Raw genomic sequence first — 24,359 nt, 5'->3', positions numbered from 1 at the left:
GCTTATTCAACCACCTCAGCATTTCTTTCTTCTGGTTTCTTTCTGTCGTGACCGTTGCATTGGCGCGACTCGAGTCTAGCAGCAGTCAGCAGCAGAGTGGATGACGTAGAATGCATTCTATGATCTGACAGCCCAATGACTTTGAAAATAACACCCATTTTGAAGTTTACTTTTAATTTTTTTTTCACTGTCCCGAAATAGTCCCGGACAAAATAGATTTGTGTCCCAGTAGGAATTGTTATGGTCCCCGGGACATCGGGACATTGTTAGCTGCGAGCCCTGGATAGACCAACGTCTTTTCGCAGAGCTTGCATTTAACTTCCTTTGGACTTGTAAGTTCGAAGTAGTTCCACGAGGAGGAACTCTTTTTACCTGCCGCTTTGTTCATCTTTAGTCGCACGTGTGAGGGAGAGGGGGGGCGGGGTCGGTGTGTAGCATGCTGCAGCAGCAGTCTGCTCTGCACGCAGGCTTCCTCCAAGTTTACAGTAAAACAAACTGGTGGTGTGACCAATGACCATTTACAATTATTAATATATATTTATATATATTTTGGTTGAAACTAAGCCAGAAAAAAAAAAAAAAAAAAACATAAATAAAATTTAAAAAATATATATAAATAAAATCGATTTTTAAAAATAATATTTGATTATGGAGACTGTAGCGAATATTCGAATAATCGAATAATCGCTGGCATCCCTAGTTGTGGTTATGGGCTGTTGATTTGCAAGGCGGAATGACCTGCTGGTAAAACACACTCTGCAAACTACATGTACTCCAATGACAGAATCTCCAGTGACAGAATCTCCAATGAAAGAATCTATCCTGGGTTTATAATGTCATGTGTGTCAATTATTTTGTCATAATTTAATTTAAAGTTGCAATAATCAGTCACTATTGCAAAACCAAACAGTAGCCACAAAATGTTAGCAACAAGCTTGTGAACATGGTGGAATATTTAGCGGGTAAAGAGCCCAGATAAATCCCTGAAGGGCAAAGCAGAATTGGACTTCCATTAGTCAAGTGACATTTTTGTATTCATGCTCATGTGGCTATTTATCAACTTTTTGTGTGAACGCAACTCTTTGTCATTAACTTTAAGCTTAACTTTTGTTAAAAAATATATTTATACTGCTTAGGCACACCATTTGTTCAGGAGTGTGGCCAGAAGCACAAAATGAAATGAAATACAGTTCCACAAAGTTCTGAAGAACTGCCTTAAGGACCTGCAGGTATTTATTTTTACCAATCAAAGCACACAGTAAATCTTGGACCCTTAGGGCTTTTGGACTGACCTAGCTTGTCCCAGCGTGGTTGGACAAAACTACATTTTGAAGACATGACCTGTGTTACGGAGGTGATCTCTGGGGCCATAGATCTCGGCCTCCGTTACAGATTGTATAGCTTTGTTGGTGGCGAAGTGTATTGATTTGTTCCGTGCCCTGGAAAGTGTTGCGATCTGTCTGTGTTGTTAGTTTGTCTGTCTCGGTTTCCTGTTTTAGTTTGAAAAGTGTTCCCCCTCCCGTCTTGTCTGTTGCTGGTGATTGTGTTCACCTGGGGGGTATACTACGAAGCAGGATTTTCGCTTAGCCGGCTAAATTCAGGGAAAACTCCGGCTTTCCGGTCCTATGAAGCTGGTTCTCTTTTTAGCAGGCTAGATCTCCATGGTAACTTATGCTTAGCGGCTAACCTGGTCGGGACCAGGTTAGGTTGCAGGCTAAGAGCTCAACTCAGTGAAAGCACTGCCTGCTGACCAATCAGAGCTCAGTGTGCGGAGTTTAAAGCGATCAAGTCATATTACAGGAGAAAGGAAATACAGAAAAGCTGCCGTTGCAGGAAAGACGGCCGGCAAAAATCACCGACTGTGTGAACGTGAACATTAATAGAATATCACCTCCCATCTTCAGAGCAATCTGACTATTATAACATTAGCGTTAAGAAAGCTTACTTAAATATCTGCCACGACATAAGTAACCGGATCAGAGTAACATTAAGTACAGTCCGCGGCATATCACTTCATAATGTATCATATATTTCCTTATCTGAGTCAGCTGAGCCGTATCTGGCCGTGCAACACTCACAGTGTCACATACTGTATGCAGAAGTATTATTTTAAGCAACACATTAAGTTGACGACACACTCTCGAGTCAAATAATTAAAGTCAGATCGTGTCTTAGAGACGGGGCAGTGATATCATAAACATGTTAATGTACGCATTCAAACACTTTTACCAGCTGTATTCACCTTGCAGGTGCAGCTATGTGGCTTTGATCCTGGATAAAGTGTTTAAGTCATGGATATTTAATTTAACTTCTTCATATGTCTAATATTATAGTTGACTTTTCATTCAGGAAGTATGACGCTGCGCTGTCAGTACGCTTCTCCATGTTTGTGATTGGTCGAATGCTCCAAATACCACCCCTTTCATGTGAACGCGCACCTAACTAGATAGGACACGGCTGGCTTGAGCGATCCACTTGATAACCCGTGTCGTAGGACCGTTTAGCGAGAGCGCGTATGTTTTGGATTAGGCCAACCGGCTAACTCAAACATATCCAGGTTAGGTTGAACCAGCTTCGTAGTATAGGCTAGGGTTGCCAGAAACTGACCATGATCAAAATCGATTATTCGGCAGCCCTGGCGAATAATAATCGATTATTCGACCGACCCCCCCCCCCCCCCCGCGGGAGAAAAAAGAAAAAGGAATTCCGTTGTTTTCTTTACTGGAACATGTTTAACAGTACAAACAACAAACAACAAATGTCATCACAACGACGTGGCCTTGAAGTGAAGTTGGTAATGGCCGGCTGTGCTGCGTCTTTCTCTGTAACCTCTTTGGCGTGCTTCGCACTCAAATGCGAACGCATTGTTGAGGTTGAGCTGTGATAGACCAACGTCTTTTCGCAGAGCTTGCACTTAACTTCCTTTGGACTTGTAAGTTCGAAGTAGTTCCACGAGGAGGAACTCTTTTTACCTGCCGCTTTGTTCATCTTTAGTCGCACGTGTGAGGGAGAGGGGGGGCGGGGTCGGTGTGTAGCGTCTGCAGCAGCAGTCTGCTCTGCATGCAGGCTTCCTCCAAGTTTACAGTAAAACAAACTGGTGGTGTGACCAATGACCATTTATAATTATTAATACTATTACTATTATTAGCATATATATATTTATATATATTTTGGTTGAAACTATAAAAAATATATATATAAATAAAATCGATTTTTAAAAATAATATTCGATTATGGAGACTGTAGCGAATATTCGAATAATCGCTGGCATCCCTAGTATAGGCCCCTGGTGCCCTGTGTTGTCTCCTTCCCCCCTCACCTGTGTATTATTGGTTTGATTAGTCTGTCTGTGTGTGTGTGTGTGTGTGTGTGTGTGTGTGTGTGTGTGTGTGTGTGTGTGTGTGTGTGTGTGAGTGAGTGAGTGAGTGAGTGAGTGAGTGAGTGAGTGAGTGAGTGAGTGAGTGAGTGAGTGAGTGAGTGGTCCTTGTTGCTGGTGACTGTGTTCAGGGGAGACCGTCATATTGAGGCTGTGTATCCTGTACCACAAAGAGGAATAAATGCCCACACCGGGTTATATTTGAACTCTCTGCCTCCTTGCTTGGTCGGGCCGCTCAATGGTCAGCTTCACAACCTGTAACATTGTGATGGGTAATCCCAACAATGCACATCCAAAGTCAATATAAAAGACATCAGGTCACTAGCAAATCTTGAACTGCATTATGTAGCCAGGTAATAAAAGGAAAGTCTGAAAAAAATTCATATAACAGATTTTTGAAGTCTACAAAAAAGCTAACTGAGTTTAGACTCACTGTGCACGACCAGCTATGGGAACAGAAAAGTAAACCAAAAAAGTCTGTCTGACCCCTAGATTCCACCGGGTCCGTCTGTGGCACGTTACGGCTGCGCCGCGGTTTTGGTCCGGCCTCCTCCGGCATCATACCCTCCCGGGCGTGTTTCAGAAGCGGAGCGTCTTGCCTGCTGGCTCGCAGTTTTTGTTGATTTGGGCATATTTCCTGGACAGGCTACTTTGTACAGACAAAGTTAATAATAATTGTAATATCCCAGTTACAAACGACATGAATCAAAGATGTGTTGCTGTATTTTAGTGGTAATTAAAAAAATGCATTCATCATCATAATTATTCTATATATAATTTACACAGTGCCTGTAAACCGGAGAACACTGGAATTTCTCCTGGCAGTTCTCGCCGCGGCCGTAACAATACCCCCAACTGTAGTTCCATGTGTGAATTATGTGTCAGTGTGTTAAGTGATCACTACAAAAAAAAAAATATATATATATATATACACAAACTAATTTTGCAGACCCTATCCCTCCGTAGTCTTTCAAGTAGGAGGAGAAATGCCAGTGTTCCCCTCCGGTTTACAGGCACTGTGTACATTATATATATAGAATAATTATGATGATGAATGCATTTTTTTACCACTAATATACAGCAACACATCTTTGATTCATGTCGTTTATAACTGGAATATTATTATTAACTTTGTCTGTACAAAGTAGCCTGTCCAGGAAATATGCCCAAATCAACCAAAACTGCGAGCCGGCAGGCAAGACACTCCGCTTCTGAAATGCTTCTGAAACACGCCCGGTGGGTTATGACGCTAGAGGAGGTCGAACCAAAACCGCGGCGCAGGCGGACCCGGTGGAAACTAGGGGTAAGGCTTTTAATATGCCCACCCTGAGTTAAGTCACGCCTGGCTAAGTTAAGTCACCCCTGGCTGTTGACAGGGAGACGTGCAAGCTAAAAAAAAAAGGGCTATGAACAGCAGTATGAGACATGTTCAGTCATGGTGCTTCTGTCAGTAAGAAATAAATCCACATAAAGGCTCAACTGTTGTCTGGTAAGGCTGCAAACACACTGCTGTAGGTCTTTCTCATATTTGACAAGAGCTGCTCCTTGTAAACTGACACATCTTGACGGAAGAATAAGCCATCAGAGGCCAGAACTCACCAAGAGGAAAATAAAACACTCTCCAAATGATTACCTGGACCCAGACACAACACCAACACATCAATACTGTGAAACATGAACACAGTGCACTTCCTCTCAATCAAAGTAACAGATCTGTTGCTTTGGGTCTGAGCCAGTCATATCACAGTGATTTCCCCTACGACAGTCTGACACCTTGAACAAACAGCTGAGAAAAGTGACAGTGACACAGCCACAGAGGCAGTCTCACACTGACAATGTGTAATGGCAGACAGCCAAAACATCAGCTTTTCTACTCACCTCCTTCCACGTTTGGAAATCAGATCAGCCAATTAAGTAAGTGTGAAGTAGGGCTCATGTATATTTGGAGCAGATGGTAAAAATAACCCTATCGCTCAGGGATCATGACTTAATGATGCATACAAGAGCAAATGCATTAATCTTGAGATATTATAACACTTATTCTGGGGATTATAGACCGTTTTGGTGTTTTTAACTAACAAATAATCAATGACATGTTTTGAAATTGCCAGTGATGGCTAAATTATAACATTCATATTCATTTCAATTGTTGGGAGTTAAAAATAGTGCTAAAAGGCCGTCTGAGCAATGAGCTTCAATCATTGGAAAAGCTTTTGTAAAATGTTTGGTGTCCCTGTTAGGCAGTACTCTATTTCTGTCTTTGTCCTGACAGAGTGAGAGCAGGTGCAGCACAATGAACAACTGTAGTCTCAGCAGCCAGACTCCCCCCTTTGAATGATTCACACATGGAGCAGCTCAGTAGCCCCAACATTTAAATCTTACTTAACTAATCATTTCATTGAGGGATTAATCCAGGCTCGACATAGCTGAACATTTAATGAGTTATTGACACAAAACGAGTTTGCTGGACTTTGTTTTTGAGCTGGGTGACGATGCAGGATCCAGCATGGATTTGAAAGTGTCATTGGAAACTGTTTACTGAACCAGACTGTAAACCATTATCATAATACAGAATGGATTTAGCTGGAAACCCATACTTTAAAAAAAGGTAAACAACTTTTTCATAACGTTAGGAAACAACCTGTATTAGCATCAATCTCAAAACAACTTAACATTTCATCTGAGTGGTATGACAATACAAAAGGTATATTGAAGCTCGGTATTCCAACACCAAAGTCATTCAACAACTCTGATGAACAACCAAACATGTAGTCAGTCATCACATGAAAGCTACATACCTTCTTAATATAGGGTATCTTCTCAGAGAGCCATTGAGTCTGAAGTGTTTCAGGTGGTTACACCAAGAAGTGAGCTAAAAGTCGTTCCTCTTTTGTCCAGAGTCTACCGGTCCCAGTCACTGAGAAGGTCAGAGCTCTGGAGGCTCGCGGGACATGACCGGACTACTGGGACATAAAGATAGACTGGTCCACAGGCCCTGCCAGCAAACACCCACAACCCCACACCCACTTTCTATCTACAACCCTCCTTTAGGGGCGCATGTGTTGTGGCCAGTTCCACATCAGGCATAAACTCTAGGGGTGGGAGGGGGGGGTCGGTGAGTTGGTGTTGGTAAATTTAGAACGGTGCTTTCCCACTACATCAGCACTGGGTCAGTCAGATCAATCAAATGACTAAAGTGAAAAGTGGTGTCATGAGGCCATTTAGTCAATTGGAAAAATAAGATAAAGAAAGATGGCATTACATTTAGGTTACATTCAAAAGCTATACAAGCTCTTGTTAGTAACTGATGACTTGGAGCTCATTGGTCAAGGTCTCAAAACAGGAAGTAGCACCAAATATTAATCGAGACATTAACAAAAAAAAGCAATGGTTCAGTGTTGTTAAAATCACGTCGGATGTAACCCTTTCCCACAGTGGACATCAAACAAGACTTAGTGCTAAAAAAGTGACATTAAACATTCAAACAGTAGGTTGAACAAGCAGATACACTCCTCATTCATCGGGCTGTTTACACATTTGAGGTTAAAAAAATCACAGTGAAGGACAACAGCGGACAGATGGAGAGGAAGGAAAAGGAATCAAACACACAAAGACCCAAAGATAAGGACAGGGCTCCGTTTCAGCTGGCCACCGAACAAAGGACAGACTGGGCAAAGGAGAGGACGCTGGGACACAGCCAGTTAGAGGGAAAAGGGATGAGGGGGAAATAAAAGATGAGGCAGAGTTGTAATGTGTAATGTTTGTTATTGTGGATGTAAGCCATCAAACAGTATTGCTACAAATAAATTAGAATTGGCGTGCACTCACTAAGATTAGGGACAATCACTGTCTTCCAGTTTGGCTTTAAAGCGACAAAGCAAAGAGCACCATCTAGTGTTGACAACGAGGAACAACCACAATGGCATTAGTGGCTTCTGGTCTTTTTTGTTGGCTTTTCAAGTCCTAAAACCACATCTCATATTTCAAGATATACTGTAGCACCAACTGATTTGATTATGATTGTGTGAATAGGTAAACCCTAAATGATTCATTTCAGCTGGTTAAGGAAACCTGTCTGGGCACTGAGCCATGCTGTCACGTTCTTCAGCAGGTCCTTTGTACTTCGAACAAGCTTAGAAAGCAACGGGGTTCAGCCACTACAGAGCTAATTAGAAGTGGAGAAATATTAGTTCTTCTTAAGCCAGCAGCGAAATTTCAGAGCAAATGTGATTTCAATTTAGCTCCTTGTTAGGCAAGAGCTGAACGTTGATTGTTAACAGCCCCGACCACACTGAACTGTCAGCACAACACAGAAAACTGAGGGCCAAGAACTCTCCTCCTGTTTTCCCATAAACAGTTGCAGATAGACCACAACAATGCCCTGGGATGCAGAAAAACTGGAAATATGCAATCTATTAAACACCCTCCCCTTCTTCACTGCCACGCTTTGAAGAGGGTCGGCCATGCAGGCAACACACACTCAGCAGATTTGGTTGAAAAGAATACTCTGTAAAACAAGAAGAGCCTTTACACCCGTGAACCTGGGCATGGAGGACTCCAGAGACAGAACAGAGCAGACTGGGACTAGTCAGGCCTGAAACCTTCTAGCAGCATGACACGCTTTTCACTTGGAGCACTGAGTGTGAACCATAAGCGCCAATTGAACAAACAAAAAAAAGTGTGGAATAGAACACCACAAGAACAGGTTGGAATGAGATAGACACATACTATTTTTAAACTATATTATAATAATATTATTTTTTTAATTATGAAACGTTATTACCATTGTGATTTTTTTCATACAGATTATGGTTATTCTGTATCAAGATATTCCAGGATCAATAGAAATGGTGGATTTATAGGTACGCTTTCAGATGAAGGAGCATCATACCTAGTGCATCATAAACATCCAAAAGCCAATATGGCACATGTGTAGAAGCAATGTTGAATATAGAATAACAAGTATGAATACACTTCATTGCTTATTCCTAAAATAAAATACCATAATACTTCTTAAACAAAAGGCTACTTACAAAAGTCTATCAGGGTAAACAGCAGCAGAAAAAACACTATGTACTTCAGAAACCTTCGGTTTGTGAGTAGCTTTCAATAATAAAAGCCTCTATAAAAATGAAATAGGAAAGCTATTTTCTGTTAATCACATCTTTAGTGGAGTAGCAATTGACACCGAAAAAGTAATAACCTCTTACACCTATTAGTACCCCAACAAAATCAATTCAACCAAGCTGTGCTCTCCCAGACTGCATTGTAGGCTAGGCATCCAGATGTGCCACTGTGGTTTCCATCAAAGCCTCTTCCTCTTACTAAGCTCTCTGCAAATTCCTCTTCCCACATCTGAAGTAGGGCACATCATGCCCACATGCAAGGCAGTAGGAAAGTTTACCCATGGGCACTTTTAAGTAGAGCACAGACATATGCAAAAGAGCAGATAAGAGCCTCAGAGAGGGAAGATAAAAGAGGTTAGTGGGTGAAAGAAAGGCAGGACAATACAAGCGGAATAAAAGACTGTAAATGCACGAGAAATCAAAGGAGTGAAGAGAACACCAATAACAGCAGAAGGGGACAGATGTAGGGAGTAGGGGGGCAGGAGCCATCAGCCTTTCCAGTCTTCACTCTCTACTTCACCTCAAACATCCTAAACTCCCATAGTAGCAGTAACACAAACCAGACCCCTTTATTCATCAAAGACTTCGACCCAGGCTTCCCACAGATGAATAGGCTCTCAAAGCCCATTAATGAGCAGATACATCCACCGCGGAGAGCAAAGACAGCAATCATACAGCTGAAATAGGACGGAGGTATAAGTTGATGGACCAGGGACTGTACCTTTCATAGCTCCTCGGCTTCCTGTCGCTATTTGTGGAATAGAATATCTCCAGTTAAAGTCAGAATCCACAGCCAAAAAAGAGATAGCAAAGAGAAGAAGAGGACAGAGAAAGAATGGGACTGCCAGAGGGTAGGACTGAAAAGGCTAGCAGTCACATGACCAGATTGGAAGTTACTGGCGGCTCACCAGTAACCACGGCCCATAAAACCAAGGGGTGGGTTTGGTGGTGACACTACAGTTGGCCTGTTAAGGCAGGAACTAGTTAGAGTGAGCCTGGTATATAGTGGTGGGTCACCAGGATCCTGGCCAACGGTTATCACTCAGAGACGTACACTTGGAGTGTGTCTAACAGCGCTAACGGACATTGTGACAGCGATGAATAGAAATTAGGATTTGTCCTAATGAGGGTGAGGCGGTGGGAGGGGGGTTTGAAGTCACTCCGCAGAGATAGAAGGGGTAGGAATGTCTTTATTCCTTTCCAGCGACTCTGATGATTCAAACAGAGGGACAGTAAACGAGAAAAAGCAACAGAGGTAACAACTTTCCCACATGGCTGAAAACCAACGGTCGTAACTGACGATCGCAGACACGAACATTATTCCAGTTCCTGCAGGAGATAAGCGAGTGTGCTGCATTGCTCCCTCTGACAGTTTGAGAGATAGTTTCCCTCCAGGTCAAAGGTTACACACACCGAATGGGTGCTGTACTATACATCAGACTTCAAGGCTGCAAAAAGCAACTGAATACATTTTATTTCAAAATGCAAACAACAGTTGATATGCACTGAATAGAAAATGCTGATGCTAATACAGCTTACAGTTAATAATATCACGTTTGTTTCTATCCTCAAGACAAAATGACCCGATGCAACTATTTAAATGTCTGATAGAGTCTGCCTTCAATTTCATAATTATGTGCAATACACACTGAAGCTGCATTATACCAATAGCTAAAACACTGGCATTCGTTTGGTGTTCATGGCAGCACAATAATACATTACAGAATGTTTACGAAAGCTTTTTCGATGTTATCATCCTTGAGTGAAAACAGAGTTGATGAGACGAGAATTTGGAAGAAAAACAAAATAATGAGCTAAAAAAAGCTCCAAAGTTCTGTACAGCTAAGGGGAATTGTTATCATTAATGGCTGTGCCAGCTGATATCTCATAACTAAATGTTGACCAGATGTCGCAGCAAAGAACCATGAGAAAACTTATAAGAGAATTTCAGAAGAAGTGATTATTGTAAGCAGTTTACAGTCTCAAGTGAACAACTGTCCCAAGGGGAGAGAAGCCCAAGGTAAACCATTCAGGAGCAGACGGAGAGAAATGTGGCCCAAACAATCAAAAGATTGCCCAAGTTTTTACAAACTTAGCTTTTTCAGAACATTGGGAGATTTGTATTGTCATGTTTATTTATGATACAGAGTCTAATCAGCCTTTGACATGAGTCCTTGCAGCTGTGAATGCTGCTTGTGTAATAGTCCTGGACACGGTAGGATCACACACTCCTGCCTTCCAGGCATTCTGTATGAACGCTTGACTATAAAAGGCAGCTCGTGGCTCCAGCATGGCATCGGACCAGGGCCATTGATGGGCAGCACCAGGTGTAGGTGTGTGTGTGCGTCTGTCAACTCAACACAGTCACCTCGACTCCAGCACTTCACAATGACTCCTCTTTCACTCATCACCCACCTCTGATCGGTGAGCACAATCACTGGCTAGACCTAAGGGGGATAAACAGCACCTGGAACAACCTGATAGCATCGAGCATCATTACCTCACACCCTCACTGCATCAGGGTCTGTTATTGGGATTACACATGGGTGAAACTGATATTTTTGCTGGATGATTAAACCCATGTGGAGTGCTAAGTGGGTGAGGTTTCTCTTCCCAGAACAGGACAAATAATATGTCAATCAGATGTGACTAAGCAAACTGAATTTCACAAATGTGTTATACTAACAACAACAGGCAGAACCTATTTAGAACCTTGATTTGAATCAGTTGTGCCGTCATTGTATTGCCAGTTTCCACATTACTCATGTCCATCTCATTCTGACGGTATTTAATGATGTAAAAAGTATTGGGCAAGTCACAGGGCTGATGAGTCAATAACAGCGTTACTGTAAGTAATGTCTTGAAAGATACAATGTACAAACAATTGAGCTTTAAAGACGAAAATCACATCTTTTTTGTAATAATTAAAAGGCAATCCTAATAAGTATATGGGTATATTTATTCTGTTATTCAGATGTCCTAAGATCACATAAAACTGAACTGAATTTGGTTTTACCTGGGGCGAACCAAAGAGTGAACGGACTTGAAGATTAAAGATTAAAGATAAGCAAGAGGTGTTTTCAATAACTTCAAAAGTGTTGGATAAGGTTGGAAAAATGTAATGTCACTGGACACCAATGGTAACAACAACAGGAGAATGAGGAACATGTCAATCAAACAACATTCTTAACACTCACACACATTCCTGAGGAGTGTTCTTGTTTAAAATAAGTGATATTCCCTTTGGGAGTTTAGAGTCCAGGGCCTCTAACCCAGCACCTCTTTTCTTTCATAAATGCCATCATATAAGAAAATACTAATATAATCTAGTATGGCTGCTTTGTGTCTGAAGTAGAAATAAACATGTTTATCAGGGTCTCTGCTAAAGTCACACTGCACTCTAGCCCTTACTCACTGACAAAATAAGGCCACTAAAGCCTCTGTGTATGTGTACGTGAGTGTTCTTGGGAAAGCGCCGCCTATTGTGTCAACAGCTGCTGAGGTCTTATATTTCTAGCTTCTAGAAAGACTCACAGCAGAACGTTTGCAGTGAGGGTGTTGCATTATTAATGTCAATGACTCTGCCGACATCCCTACTTCTGCTCTTGGACAGCAGATACAAGCCCAAATTGGTCATACAGAAGCACAGATGCTCAACACACCTACACCAAGTCTGACATAACCCCAGCAACAATGCTAGGTTTTAGATGAGATAATACACTATAAAAGGTGATAGGCTAATGTTAGTTTGAATCATCCAGGTATTCATGTAGACAAGAAATAATGTAAGGTCTGCAGTGTGGGGGCGGGGGGGGTTCTGTGTTCTGTGTGTGTAGAGTTGTCCTCAGCACAGGCAAGGTGTGGAGGGACAGAGTAGACCAGCCATTGACCAACAGTAAAATCAAAGGTTGCTGGGCTCTAGATAAAAACAACCAGACCTTTAGAAAGCTGGGAGATAAATATGAAGGTATGTTGTATTCCTTGCTTATATAATAATAATAATAAATTTTATTTTAGGCGCCTTTTATATGTTTAGTTTTATAATATTTCATGGCTCAGATTGAATGTTTTACTTAGGTATTGTACTTTGTTCAATACATATTTAATGAGCACTGTATGAGCGAGCCTGAGATCTAATATGGTCATTGCCAAACTACTGATTCTACATGACTGTAAAGAACATCAAATGTGTTTAGTTTATTCCACTGGATTCTTCTGACAGTTATAGTTACTAGTTTCCTTGCAGATTAAGAATTGAGCCAAAACAGAAAATGTTTAGAGAGAACACAGTTAAAGATTAAACCATTGGATTCTACTTTTTCTCTCAACCCTCTTCACAATTTAACGATTATGTGTCTATCCAAAACTGTTAAATGGTTTATTTAAAGCCTTCACAAAAAGCTATTTTGAGCATTGTATGTCCATAATCCGACCAACAATCATTTGGCAATCACAATGGAGCTCATTAGGAAAGCAAAAACATGTTGAACAACCAACAACAATCAAATACAAATGGAGATATAGAAAATAATTTCTGTTTTTTTTTTTGGCTGTTTAAAGAAACAATGAATCTGGAATGTATGCAGTATGTATAAAACCATTTAAAATGACTGATGATCGTAAAAAAATACTAAAATTAAAATGAAGCCATAACGTTAAGTAACCATTTGCGAAAGGAATTCAACTAAAACCACACTAAACAAAACAACTAAAACATGTAAAAATCAAAAACTATAACTATAAAAATACAGAGGACACGCTTGAACCATGGAAAGTAGTAAAAGCTTTGGCAATGTTAATACAGCTAGGGTTTGTTGTTCATTCACCTCCTCATAGCAACACATGATGTCATTGACAAATGGATACCCCTGACTGGTGGAAGCAAACCAGAAAAACAGTTCAGCTCATGTCGCGCTGACCCCAGGACAGGGAAAGATACCCCCTTTCTACTGGGATCAAGGGGCCGTGCTGCTAATGTCCCGTCTGCAGGTCATGTGTCTTTTATCTAGTTACACTTTCAGAAACTCCAAGAACATGTTTTTATGAGAGGATAAAATAACCAGCTGACGTACTTACAAGATGACCATTGGGACAGAAGCGTGCAACTTTCTCCCTTCAGTGTCCGGACCTCTGAATGCCACTTGCTCCTGAAAACAAATGATTGACTTAGTCATTACAGTGTTCCAGGGATTTCAATTGTATATTAAATCTGTGATAGAGTTTCCTTTTCGCCCTTAAATAGTGCAACACCTGCGAGAAATGGAGTAGACAATCAAAATCAAGTTGCACCCATATATTTCCTTAAAGACATAAATCAACAAAACTCTATTAACATCCGACTGTATCGATACAAATTACAAAGGTGTTAGATGAAAAGACAAACTCCAATATTCTGTAAAAAGCATGCACATTTATGAATATGAATGAGTGAACAAAAACTTTTACAAAAGCTATTTACATATGAAATGCCTGCAATTACTGAAAAACAGTGCAGCATTGTCTCTGTGACCTATATCAGCCTATACACAAGCCACAGGCCAATGAACTTCCTGGCCCTGAAGCCAAGTTTCAACAAAGTAGATACAAGAATGTCTCAGATGGATAGATAGTTCGGCAATAATGAGAATATATACCATTTATACCATAATAACTTTAACCTTCAATATTTCTGTGTGTACCATCAATAGTTTGATCGGGGCTATTTGTGTGTGTATTAAATTCACGTGATTTTTTTATCCATAAATAGGTTTCAAAAAGACTTGGGCACCATTTTGAAGAGGGCAGCTCATTTTTTTAAATGAGTAAAATATGTTTGGATTTAAATTTAAAACCAAAGTCAAAATTCTATAACTAATAGTTGAGTTGTTTGATCACTAAAAAAGGACTTCAAACTTTCCAATATCAACAAATAGCCATTATTTGTTACTCAACAACACCTATGGACAGATGATAAGACAATTATATTCTTTTGCAATATTCTGAATAGTATGATAGAGGATTGTATCGATATTATAACTTGATTATTAGAATATTTTTGTGTCAATTGATAGCAGCATAGAGTGTGTGCCTAAACTCAGCCTTGAGCCTGTACGATTAAATCCTCTCTTAAAATACTTTTACTTTTTTACAAATTGAATCAGAATGTTTGTGTAGTTCCTTTTAACTGCCAATAGAGGCTGATCAAATGTTTTGAGTCACTTCAAACTGCTTTATGTCTTTTCATACTTTAATGTCCAGACTGATGATTTTTTGTTTTACACACCTTCGACCAGTGATCCTCACAGATGCTCTTAAAATAGTAATGTGTGGGATCTTAATGAAGGGAGAGTGTGAAGCAAGAGGTTGTTTTCACAAACTAGTGATCCGGAACATAATATTGATGCAGATCCAAAAGGTCATACAGCCAATAAATAGCAAGCTGTTCCAGGCTAAAAGGTTTTATATCTTCAAGGTTCTGTTGCTCCAGACTAAGGACATGTCCCTTTTGTTTTTTCTAACACTATTGTGTCTCACTACACTTCGTCTTACCCTCCAAGTTTTTTTCAGATTGATTTACTGGCGGTGAACACAAAAGGCGGGGTTGTTTTGGGGATTAAAGACCTATAAATCATTCCTGTTTTGCATGTTTCCCTTTGTTGTCATGGCAATCAAGCCCACCCAAACCATTCTTCCAACATGCGTCAGCCAATCGGCAAACACTGATGTCAAACCCCGTTACAGGTGGAAGCTTGTTTCATCACTAGCACTGAGCCATGTCTCCTAGCAGGAGAGACTCAGTGAGCATCTGCTTCCAATAGCTTTTCAGCCTCCGCCCCCCTACCCCCCAGAAGTAGCTCGTGGGAGGCAATGATCCCATCGGACCTATCTGAAGCTCAAGCCCCAGCTCTCCGAATCGGGGGCCCCAAAACAATGATGTAACACCCAACAGGCTTATGTAACTAATCTCTGCTGGCAGTTTCTACCTCAGAAACACAGAAGATGGAGACCCTGGGAACACTCCTGTGATTCAGACTGTCAAAATATACCCTCTAAAACACTAACTAGAGAATACAATTCCTGAAGAAATTGCTAGTGGGAATGCTTTATGCTGAAAATCTGATGCTAAACTGCTATGGTGAAATGTAATGTGTAAGAAGAAAGTGAAGAATTTAGATTGAAATAATACATGAACACTGGGGGCTTGAATGTGTGATGAGAGAAGAAAGTAAAAAGGCTTGGAAAAGCAGCAGAATATTTTAACTGCAAACTTTTGAACTAACTTGATGGCGAATGATCTGTCGCCATGCCAACGGCATTTGATAACATCCCATAATACGGTTAGATGCGTTGATGGCTGCATCGTTAACAAACCTGTGAAGTTTTGGGCCGTTTGGAGTATTTTCACTGAAGTTATGAGAAAACCGTGTTTCATGGCGAGCATTGTGTTGCCATTAGGGGTGTAACGGTTCACAAACATTTTGGTTCGGTACGTACCTCGGTTTTTAGGTCACGGTTCGGTACAGCAGAAAAAATGATCACAAAACATAAAATATTTTTGGGGTTTTTTAAATTATTATTAAACTGTGAATAATGTATTCACTCAAATAAATACAAAATATAATATAATAATGCAGCATTTCGATGAACTGAAATAATCTGTATTTGAACTGTACTAGTACCTAAGCAGCCAGTTTGACATTATGAATGAAAACTTTATTACAGATTCAGGGTCCAGATAAAAAACAAAACATTACATGACTTGCTTGTCATTGTATTTTAATTTTTTTTAAAGAAAAATTAACTTGTCCACATTGCTTGCCGAAAGGGAAGATCTGCTGGCACTAACAATGTCTCCTGCTGTGGAGAACAGAGGTACAGAGGTAGTAGCAGATACAGCCAGGTAGCGCTTTGCTAACATGGCAACATAAGGATATTTGGCGTTTGTAATAGCTTTGGCTCGGTCTGAACTTTTTGCGAGTGGTGGAGGCTTAAATGCTAGCGGGAGTTGGGTTTGCACTTCAGTCTTTTTTCTTTTGGTACCGGTGATATTCACATTCGGGTGATGCCTTTTCAAATGAGTGTGCAAGTTTGATGTATTGCCAGCCACGTAACCAATTTTAGTTGAACAATGCAGACAGCTTTGGGTCGGTCCACCTGTCTTTGTCCGTCATCCTTGTACGTAACTGCGAAACCAAAATGTTCCCAAACCGGAGACGTCAATGATGCTGGAGGATTTTTGAGCTCAACTTTATCTGCGTTCGCCATTTTGACAGTTCCTCAAATTACTGACTAAATTTGAACGCATCCCTGTGACCAGCTCTCATAGTATGCCTCTCGTCCAATTAAATAACTTGGTCGCTCTATGACCCGTTGAACCCAATGTGAGCAAATTACTCTGAATGCTGCGATGCAGCACCTGAGATTACTTCCAAAAAGTTGTTCACGTTCTCAATTTTTTACGTTTCACGTTATATTCGTTCGGTACACGTGTACCGAACCGAAGGGCCCGTACCGAATAATAAAACGGGTACGTATACCGTTACACCCCTAATAACTACATCGTCTTTTATGGTGGGTTTCCATGGAAACGGCATATGATGAAACCCCATAATTGACGTAGAGCTGTTGAGGGCTGGACCGTTAACCATTATCTGAAGTGTGGTGCTGTTTTGACCCTTTTCATAGGCGTTACGACAACATCATGTTTTATGGTAAGGGATGTGTTTCCGTGGAAACGGCATATGGTGAGATGTAAGTTTTGACGTAGAGCTGTTGAGGTATGGAGAGGTGATATACAGGTGAAGATTGTGGGACGACCGGACCGTGTCCATTGGAGCTACAGCGACATCGTTTTTTATGTCGAGGGATGCGTTTCCATGGCAACAGCCTATGGTGAGAACTCAGATTTGGCGTAGAGCTGTTGAGGCATGGACCGGTGATATACAAGCAAAGTTTGGGGGACGATCGGACTGTGTCCATTGGAGTTACAGCGACATCGTGTTTTGTCGTTTGTCGTTCTATGGCGAGGGATGCGTTTCCATGGAAATGGCATGTGATGACACCCCATAATTGACGTAGAGCTGTTGAGGGCAGGACCGTTAACCATCATCTGAATTCTGCAACGTGCATTTTTGCTTTATGCACGTTTCAGAGTGGCCTTTTATTGTGGCCAGCCTAAGGCACACCTGTGCAATAATCATGCTGTCTAATCAGCATCTTGATATGCCACACCTGTGAGGTGGGATGGATTATCTCGGCAAAGGAGAAGTGCTCATTATCACAGATTTTTTCAGATTTGTCAACAATATGAGAGAAATGGTTATTTTGTGTATATAAAACATATGTTAGATCTTTGAGTTCATCTCATGAAAAATGGGAGCAAAAACAAAAGTGTTGAGTTTATATTTTTGTTCAGTGTAGATGTTTCTGTACATTTGTTTTTCTTTGGGCCCTGTGCAGTTTACTCATTGGCCACTGCTGTTGCCGGTGCATAGGAATAACAAAGGTCAATCTAAAAAACACCCAGTGTTGATCAGTGGACTCTGATTTTGAGGCATTTTTAAAAAAAAAAAAGTAAAAGTTTAAAAAAAGCTTCATCCATCTCCACATGTTTTGAAAAACAATAAATGTAACCCATTTTGTTCAAACTGACGCTTGATAAAGGCCATGTTTCTTCTAAGCCATAATTTTAAAGTGTGTTTTTCCTTACATTTTCCTCCAAAAGCAAATCCTTTTCCATCTAATCCACAAACTGCAACTGCATTTACTTTAGGCAACTTTATGTTTAAGTTCGATGTATGTTGCTTTTGTAATAAAATGACACTTTTGGTTTTTTAAAACATGAAAAGTTAAATTCCCAGGCAATAAAAACACATTTTTGCACAATACAATCGACACTCTAGTGCAGCCTTAATTGGCCTGGTACCAAGTACGCTAGCCTATGGTAGCTTACGTTAGCTACAGTAGATAAGATTGTATAACTGACACTCATACAGAGTCAGTTTGTTGACCCTATGGCTCCTCTTTACTTGTGCCACTGTCAGAAAGTTTTAGCCAAAGATACATTTGCTTGTGGATTTACCACAAAAGTTCCATCAAAGAGTAAACTAACCAGGAGATACGTATCCTCTTTACTTTCCAAGAGGCCTTTTTTCACATTTTCCTTTGGCTAAACAGGAAAAGCGCAGGTGTTAATAATAACAATAACGATGCAACAGTCGTCATTAATTACACCTGCTCTTTTTCTGCTATACCTCAAAGGCTATAGGCCAATTTGACCTGCCACCAGTCAGGCTGTTGCTAGATAATTGTATTACCAGTATCAAGCTAGGGTAATTGCATACATAGGTAATGACAACAGGCCCTCAAAATCATTGGTGTGATATTGCGGTTAGAGCTATTTAGCCACAAGTTTGTACTGTAGTTAGGGTTGTAAATGTTTTTTAAACAAATGAATAGCAACCTAGACTGGGGTAAAGTATAGCATTTTGGCTCTGGTATAGTGGATGTGCCAGTCCTTAACAGTTCCATCCATCTTCTCCCGCTTATCCATGGTCGGGTCGCGGGGGTAGCAGTTCCAGCAGAGAGCCCCAAACTTCCTTTTCCCTGGCGACATCAACCAGCTCTGACTGGGGGATCCCAAGGCGCTCCCATGCCAGCAAAGAGATATAATCCCTCCACCTGGTCCTAGGTCTACCCCTTGGTCTCTTCCCAGCTGGACGTGCCTGGAACACCTCTCTAGGGAGGCGCCCAGGTGGCATCCTAACTAGGTGCCCGAACCACCTCAACTGGCTCCTTTCGACGCGAAGGAGGAGCGGCTCAACTCTGAGTCGCTCCCGGATGACCGAACTTCTCACCTTATCCCTAAGGGAGACACCAGCCACCCTGCGGAGAAAACCCATCTCGGCCGCTTGTATCCGCAATCTCGTTCATGACCCATCCTTCATGATCATAGGTGAGGGTAGCAACGAAAATGGCCCGGTAGACAGAGAGCTTTGCCTTCTGGCTCAGCTCCCTTTTCGTCACAACGGTGCGGTAAAGCGACTGCAGTACCGCTCCCGCTGCTCCGATTCTCCGGCCCATCTCACGCTCCATTGTTCCCTCACTCGAGAACAAGACCCCGAGATACTTGAACTCCTTCACTTGGGGTAAGGACTCATTCCCTACTTGGAGTGGACAGTCCATCGGTTTCCTGCTGAGAACCATGGCCTCAGATTTGGAGGTGCTGATCCTCATCCCAGCCGCTTCACACTCGGTTGCGAACCGATCCAGTGAATACTAGGGGTGTAAGGGTACACAAACCCGTACCGAAATTATTCGGTACGGGCCCTTCGGTTCGGTACACGTGTGTACCGAAGTGTACCGAACGAATATAACGTTAAACGTAAAAAAATGGAGAACGTGAACAACTTCTTGGAAGTAAGTAATTTACTCCCATTGTGTTCAACGCGTCAGAGTGACCAAGTCATTTCATTGGACGAGCTGGTCAGAGGGATGCGTTGAAATGTAGTCAGTAATTTGAGGAACTGTCGAAATGGCGAACGCAGATAAAGTTGAGCTCCAGCATCATTGAAGTCTCCGGTTTGGGAACATTTTGGTTTCACAGTTACGTACAAGGATGACGAACAAAGACAGGTGGACCGAACCAAAGCTGTTTGTCGGCATTGTTCAACTAAAATTGGTTACGCGGCTGGCAATACATCAAACTTGCACATGCACTCATTTGAAAAGGCATCACCCGAACGTGAATATCACCGGTACCAAAAGACTGAAGTGCAAACTCCCGCTAGCATGTAAGCCTCCACCACTCGTAAAAACTTCAGACCGAGCCAAAGCTATTACAAACGGCAAATATCCTTATGTTGCCATGTTAGCAAAGCGCTACCTGGCTGTATCTGCTACCTCTGTCCCTAGCGAGAGGGTGTGTTCTCCACAGCAGGAGACATTGCTAGTGCCAGGAGATCTGCCCTTTCGGCAAGCAATGTGGACAAGTACATTTTTCTTTAAAAAAAACATGAAAATACAATGACAAGCAAGTCATTATGAAAATACAGATTATTTCAGTTCATCGAAATGCTGCACCTTAATGTTTATTTTATTATATTTTGTATTTATTCGAGTGAATACATTATTCACAGTTTAATAATAATTTTAAAAAAATGTTATGTTTTGTGATGATTTTTTCTGCTGTACCGAAAACGTACCGAACCGAACCGTGACCTAAAAACCAAGGTACGTACCGAACCGAAATGTTTGTGAACCGTTACACCCCTAGTGAATACTGAAGGTCGCAGACCGATGAAGCCATCAGAACCACATCATCTGCAAAAAGCAGTGGTGCAATCCTTAGTCCACCGAACTGCAGACCCCCTCCCCCATGACTACGCCTCGATATCCAATCCATGTATATTACAAACAGGATTGGTGACAAAGCGCAGCCCTGGCGGAGGCCAACCCTTACCGGAAATGGGTCTGACTTACTGCCGAGGACCCGGACACAGCTCTCGCTTTGGGAGTACAGAGATTGGATGGCCCTGAGTAGAGACCCCCTCACCCCATACTCCCGCAGCACCTCCCACAGTAACTCCCTGGGAACTCGGTCATACGCCTTCTCCAAGTCTACAAAACACATGTAGACCGGATAAGCGTACTCCCAGGCCCCCTCCAGGATCCTTGCGAGAGTAAAAAGCTGATCCGTCGTTCCACGACCAGGACGGAATCTGCATTGTTCCTCCTCAATCTGAGGTTCGACAATCGGCCTGACCCTCCTTTCGAGTACCTTAGAGTACACTTTCCCGGGGAGGCTGAGTAGTGTGATGCCTCTGTAATTGGCACACACCCTCTGATCCCCCTTTTTAAAAAGGGGAACCACCACCCCGGTCTGCCACTCCTTCGGTACTGTTTCCGACTTCCACGCAATGTTGACGAGACGTGTCAACCATGACAGTCCCTCAACACCCAGAGCATTCAGCATTTCTGGGCGGATCTCATCCACCCCCGGGGCTTTGCCACTGTGGAGTTGTTTAACGACCTCAGTGACCTCCCCCTGGGAGTTTGGTGTTGATCCCCCGTCATACTCCAGCTCTGCCTCTAACATAGAGGGCGGAGTTGTCGGGTTCAGGAGTTCCTCAAAGTGTTTCTTCCAACGCCCTAACACTCCATCAGTTGAGGTCAACAACGTCCCATCCTTACTGTACACAGCTTGGATGGTTCCCTGCTTCCCCCTCCTGAGGTGTCGGACAGTTTTTCAGAACAACTTTGGTGCCGCCCGAAAGTCCTTCTCCATGTCTTCTCCGAACTTCTCCCACACCCGCTGCTTTGCCTCGGCCACAGATGAGGCTGCTGCCCTTCGGGCCTGTCGGTACCTTGTAACTGCTTCGGGAGTCCCCCGGGATAACAAATCCCTGAAGGCCTCCTTCTTCAGTCGGACGGCTTCCCTGACCACCGGTGTCCACCAGGAGGTTCGAGGGTTACTGCCCCTTGAGGCACCTAGGACCTTGAGACCACAGCTCCCCGCCACGGCTTCGGCAATAGAGGCTTTGAACACCGACCACTCTGGTTCAATGTCCCCAACCTCCACAGGAATGCCTGAAAAGCTCCGCCGGAGGTGTGAGTTGAAGGCCTCCTGAACTTGGGCCTCCTCCAGATGTTCCCAGTTCACCCGAACTACACGTTTGGGCTTACCAGGTTTATCCAGAGGCTTCCCCCGCCACTCGACCCAACTCACCACCAGATAGTGATCAGTTGACAACTCCGCCCCTCTCTTTACCCGAGTGTCCAAAACATACGGCCTCAGGTCCGATGATACGATAACGAAATCGATCATGGACCTTCTGCCTAGGGTGCTCTGGTACCACGTACACTTATGAGCATCCTTATGTTCGAACATGGTGTTTGTTCTGGCCAATCCATGACTAGCACAGAAGTCCAGTAACAGACCACCATTCCGGTTCAGATCAGGGGGGCCGTTCCTCCCAATCAAGTGTCTCCATCATTGCCCACATGTGCGTTGAAGTCTCCCAGCAAGACTAAAGAGTCCCCTTCAGGAGCCCCATACAGGACTCTTTCCAGGGTCTCCAAGAAGGCCGTATACTCTGAACTGCTGTTGGGTGCATAAGCACACACAACAGTCAGAGTTTTCCCCCCCATAACCCGCAGGCGTAGGGAGGCGACCCTCTCGTCCACTGGGGTAAACTCCAACAACGAAGCACCCAGCGGGGGACTTGTGAGTATCCCCACACCCGCCCGGCGCCTCACACCTTGAGCAACTCCGGAGAAGAATAGAGTCCAACCCCTATCCAGAAGTAAGGTTCCAGAGCCGACACTGTGCGTAGAGGTGAGCCCAACAAGATCCAACTGGTAACGCTCCTCCTCCTGCACAAGCTCCGGCTCCTACCCCCCAGAGAGGTGACGTTCCACGTCCCTAAAGCCAGCTTCTGTCGCCCGGGTCTGGTCCGTCGAGACCCTCCACTTTCACTTCTGGCAGCGCACCCGACCCCATCGCTGTTTCCCATAGGTGGTGGGCCCGCGGGACGGAGAAGCGGAGGTGTTGCCCACGTTGCCTTTTCGGGCTGGGTCCGGCCGGGCTCCGTGGCAAGCCCGGCCACCAGACGCTCGCCGGCGAGTCCTCCTTCTGGGCCTGGCTCTAGAAAGGAACCCCGGGCTTCCTCCGGGCCGGGTATCCTCACTTCTTGTTGTTTCCTTAACAGTTGACTCACCTTTTTAATACAGTACCACTATTGTACACACTAACACACTCTAGACTCTTTACGTTTAGATAACCTATTGCCAGACAAGCTTCATGGCCTAGCAGTGTGCTGGAATAAACATTATATGCAGCTACAGCTTAATGCCATTGCTCCACAGATAATCACCACCACATAAGATTATAATGTCCTACAACTGCACACAGGTTGGAAGCCTAATCACCACTTTCATCCAACTCCACTGTTGTTATTTCCTTATCCAAAACTAATACTAACACAAATCACAATCAGCACCGGATGTTGCTGTCAAAGGACAATATAACATGTTTTAATGTTTCTGAATGTTGTTGCTTAATTTGCAGGCTCAGGCTATGTGGGCCTAAAGGTCAGGTTGATAGGTCGACCGTTAACTGGGAGGAGGAAATGTGTTTGTTTTCATTCAAACTTAAGCAAAGGTAACAATAGCAGTAAGAAGAGTGGCAAAAAGACAATGGAAAAACGACTACAACCAAGGGTTGGAATGAGAAACGTATTCATTAAAAGTCTGTTTGGATCCACAAACCTGAGGAAAAGGATCAATCTAGCACAGGGGTGTCAAACTCAAATACACAGTGGGCCAAAATAAAAAAATTGGTACAAGTCGAGGGCCGGACTGGTTCAATGTTTATTGCAAAACTTATTGAAATTAACTTATTGCACATATTAAACCTGGAACTAACAAAGTTTAAATTATTGCATATAAAAACAACATTAAACATTATATAATCAGTTACATTCATTTCTTATGGCTCTATCTGCAGAGTAATTTCTTATTATCCAAAGGCCAACAACAGCTTCAAAAAAACAAACATGCCCTGCTGTCGCAAGAACAAAAGTGCAGAAGGAAACATCCATTGAAACTCAGTTTGCTGCTCTGTGATGCTAGTTTAAGCCAGATACTTGGCATCTCATCTTGGGTGCAAGTTCATCAATGTTTGGGGTCAGGCTCTGAGCTGAGGAAATCCTCAGGATTGAGTGAAGGTGTGCGTGCAAGATCTAATAGTAATTAAAAAATGATCCTGCGGCCTGAAATTAAATCCACCAAGGGCCTGATTTGGCCCCCGGGCCTTGAGTTTGACACATGTGATCTAGAAGATCAATCAGAAGTCAGTCCACTGTTTGTCCATTAGTATG

The 24,359-nt window shown here is 42.7% G+C and overlaps 1 protein-coding gene across 2 annotated transcripts in view; it reads right to left on the bottom strand.

The window, feature by feature from the left end:
• Positions 1 to 13,595, bottom strand: part of svila (supervillin a) — a 69,499-nt gene extending 55,904 nt beyond the window's left edge. Inside the window, exon 1 of one of the 2 annotated variants that reach the window (XM_034108236.1) lies at positions 13,575 to 13,595. Coding sequence is in view for 1 of the 2 variants with exons in the window: in XM_034108228.2 (XP_033964119.1) it covers positions 9,224 to 9,230 (7 nt within the window). In the remaining variant the exon portion in view is untranslated. Of the gene's footprint in view, positions 1 to 9,223; positions 9,299 to 13,574 lie in introns of those variants that run through there. The other variant, XM_034108228.2, reaches the window with a different exon arrangement.
• Positions 13,596 to 24,359: the final 10,764 nt, after the last annotated feature.

This window comes from Pseudochaenichthys georgianus, chromosome 20, assembly GCF_902827115.2.
Source record: "Pseudochaenichthys georgianus chromosome 20, fPseGeo1.2, whole genome shotgun sequence".
Classification (NCBI taxonomy): Eukaryota; Metazoa; Chordata; class Actinopteri; order Perciformes; family Channichthyidae; genus Pseudochaenichthys; species Pseudochaenichthys georgianus.
The sequence above is the reverse complement of the archived record's forward strand: the minus strand, read 5'-3'. Positions and strand labels throughout refer to the sequence as shown.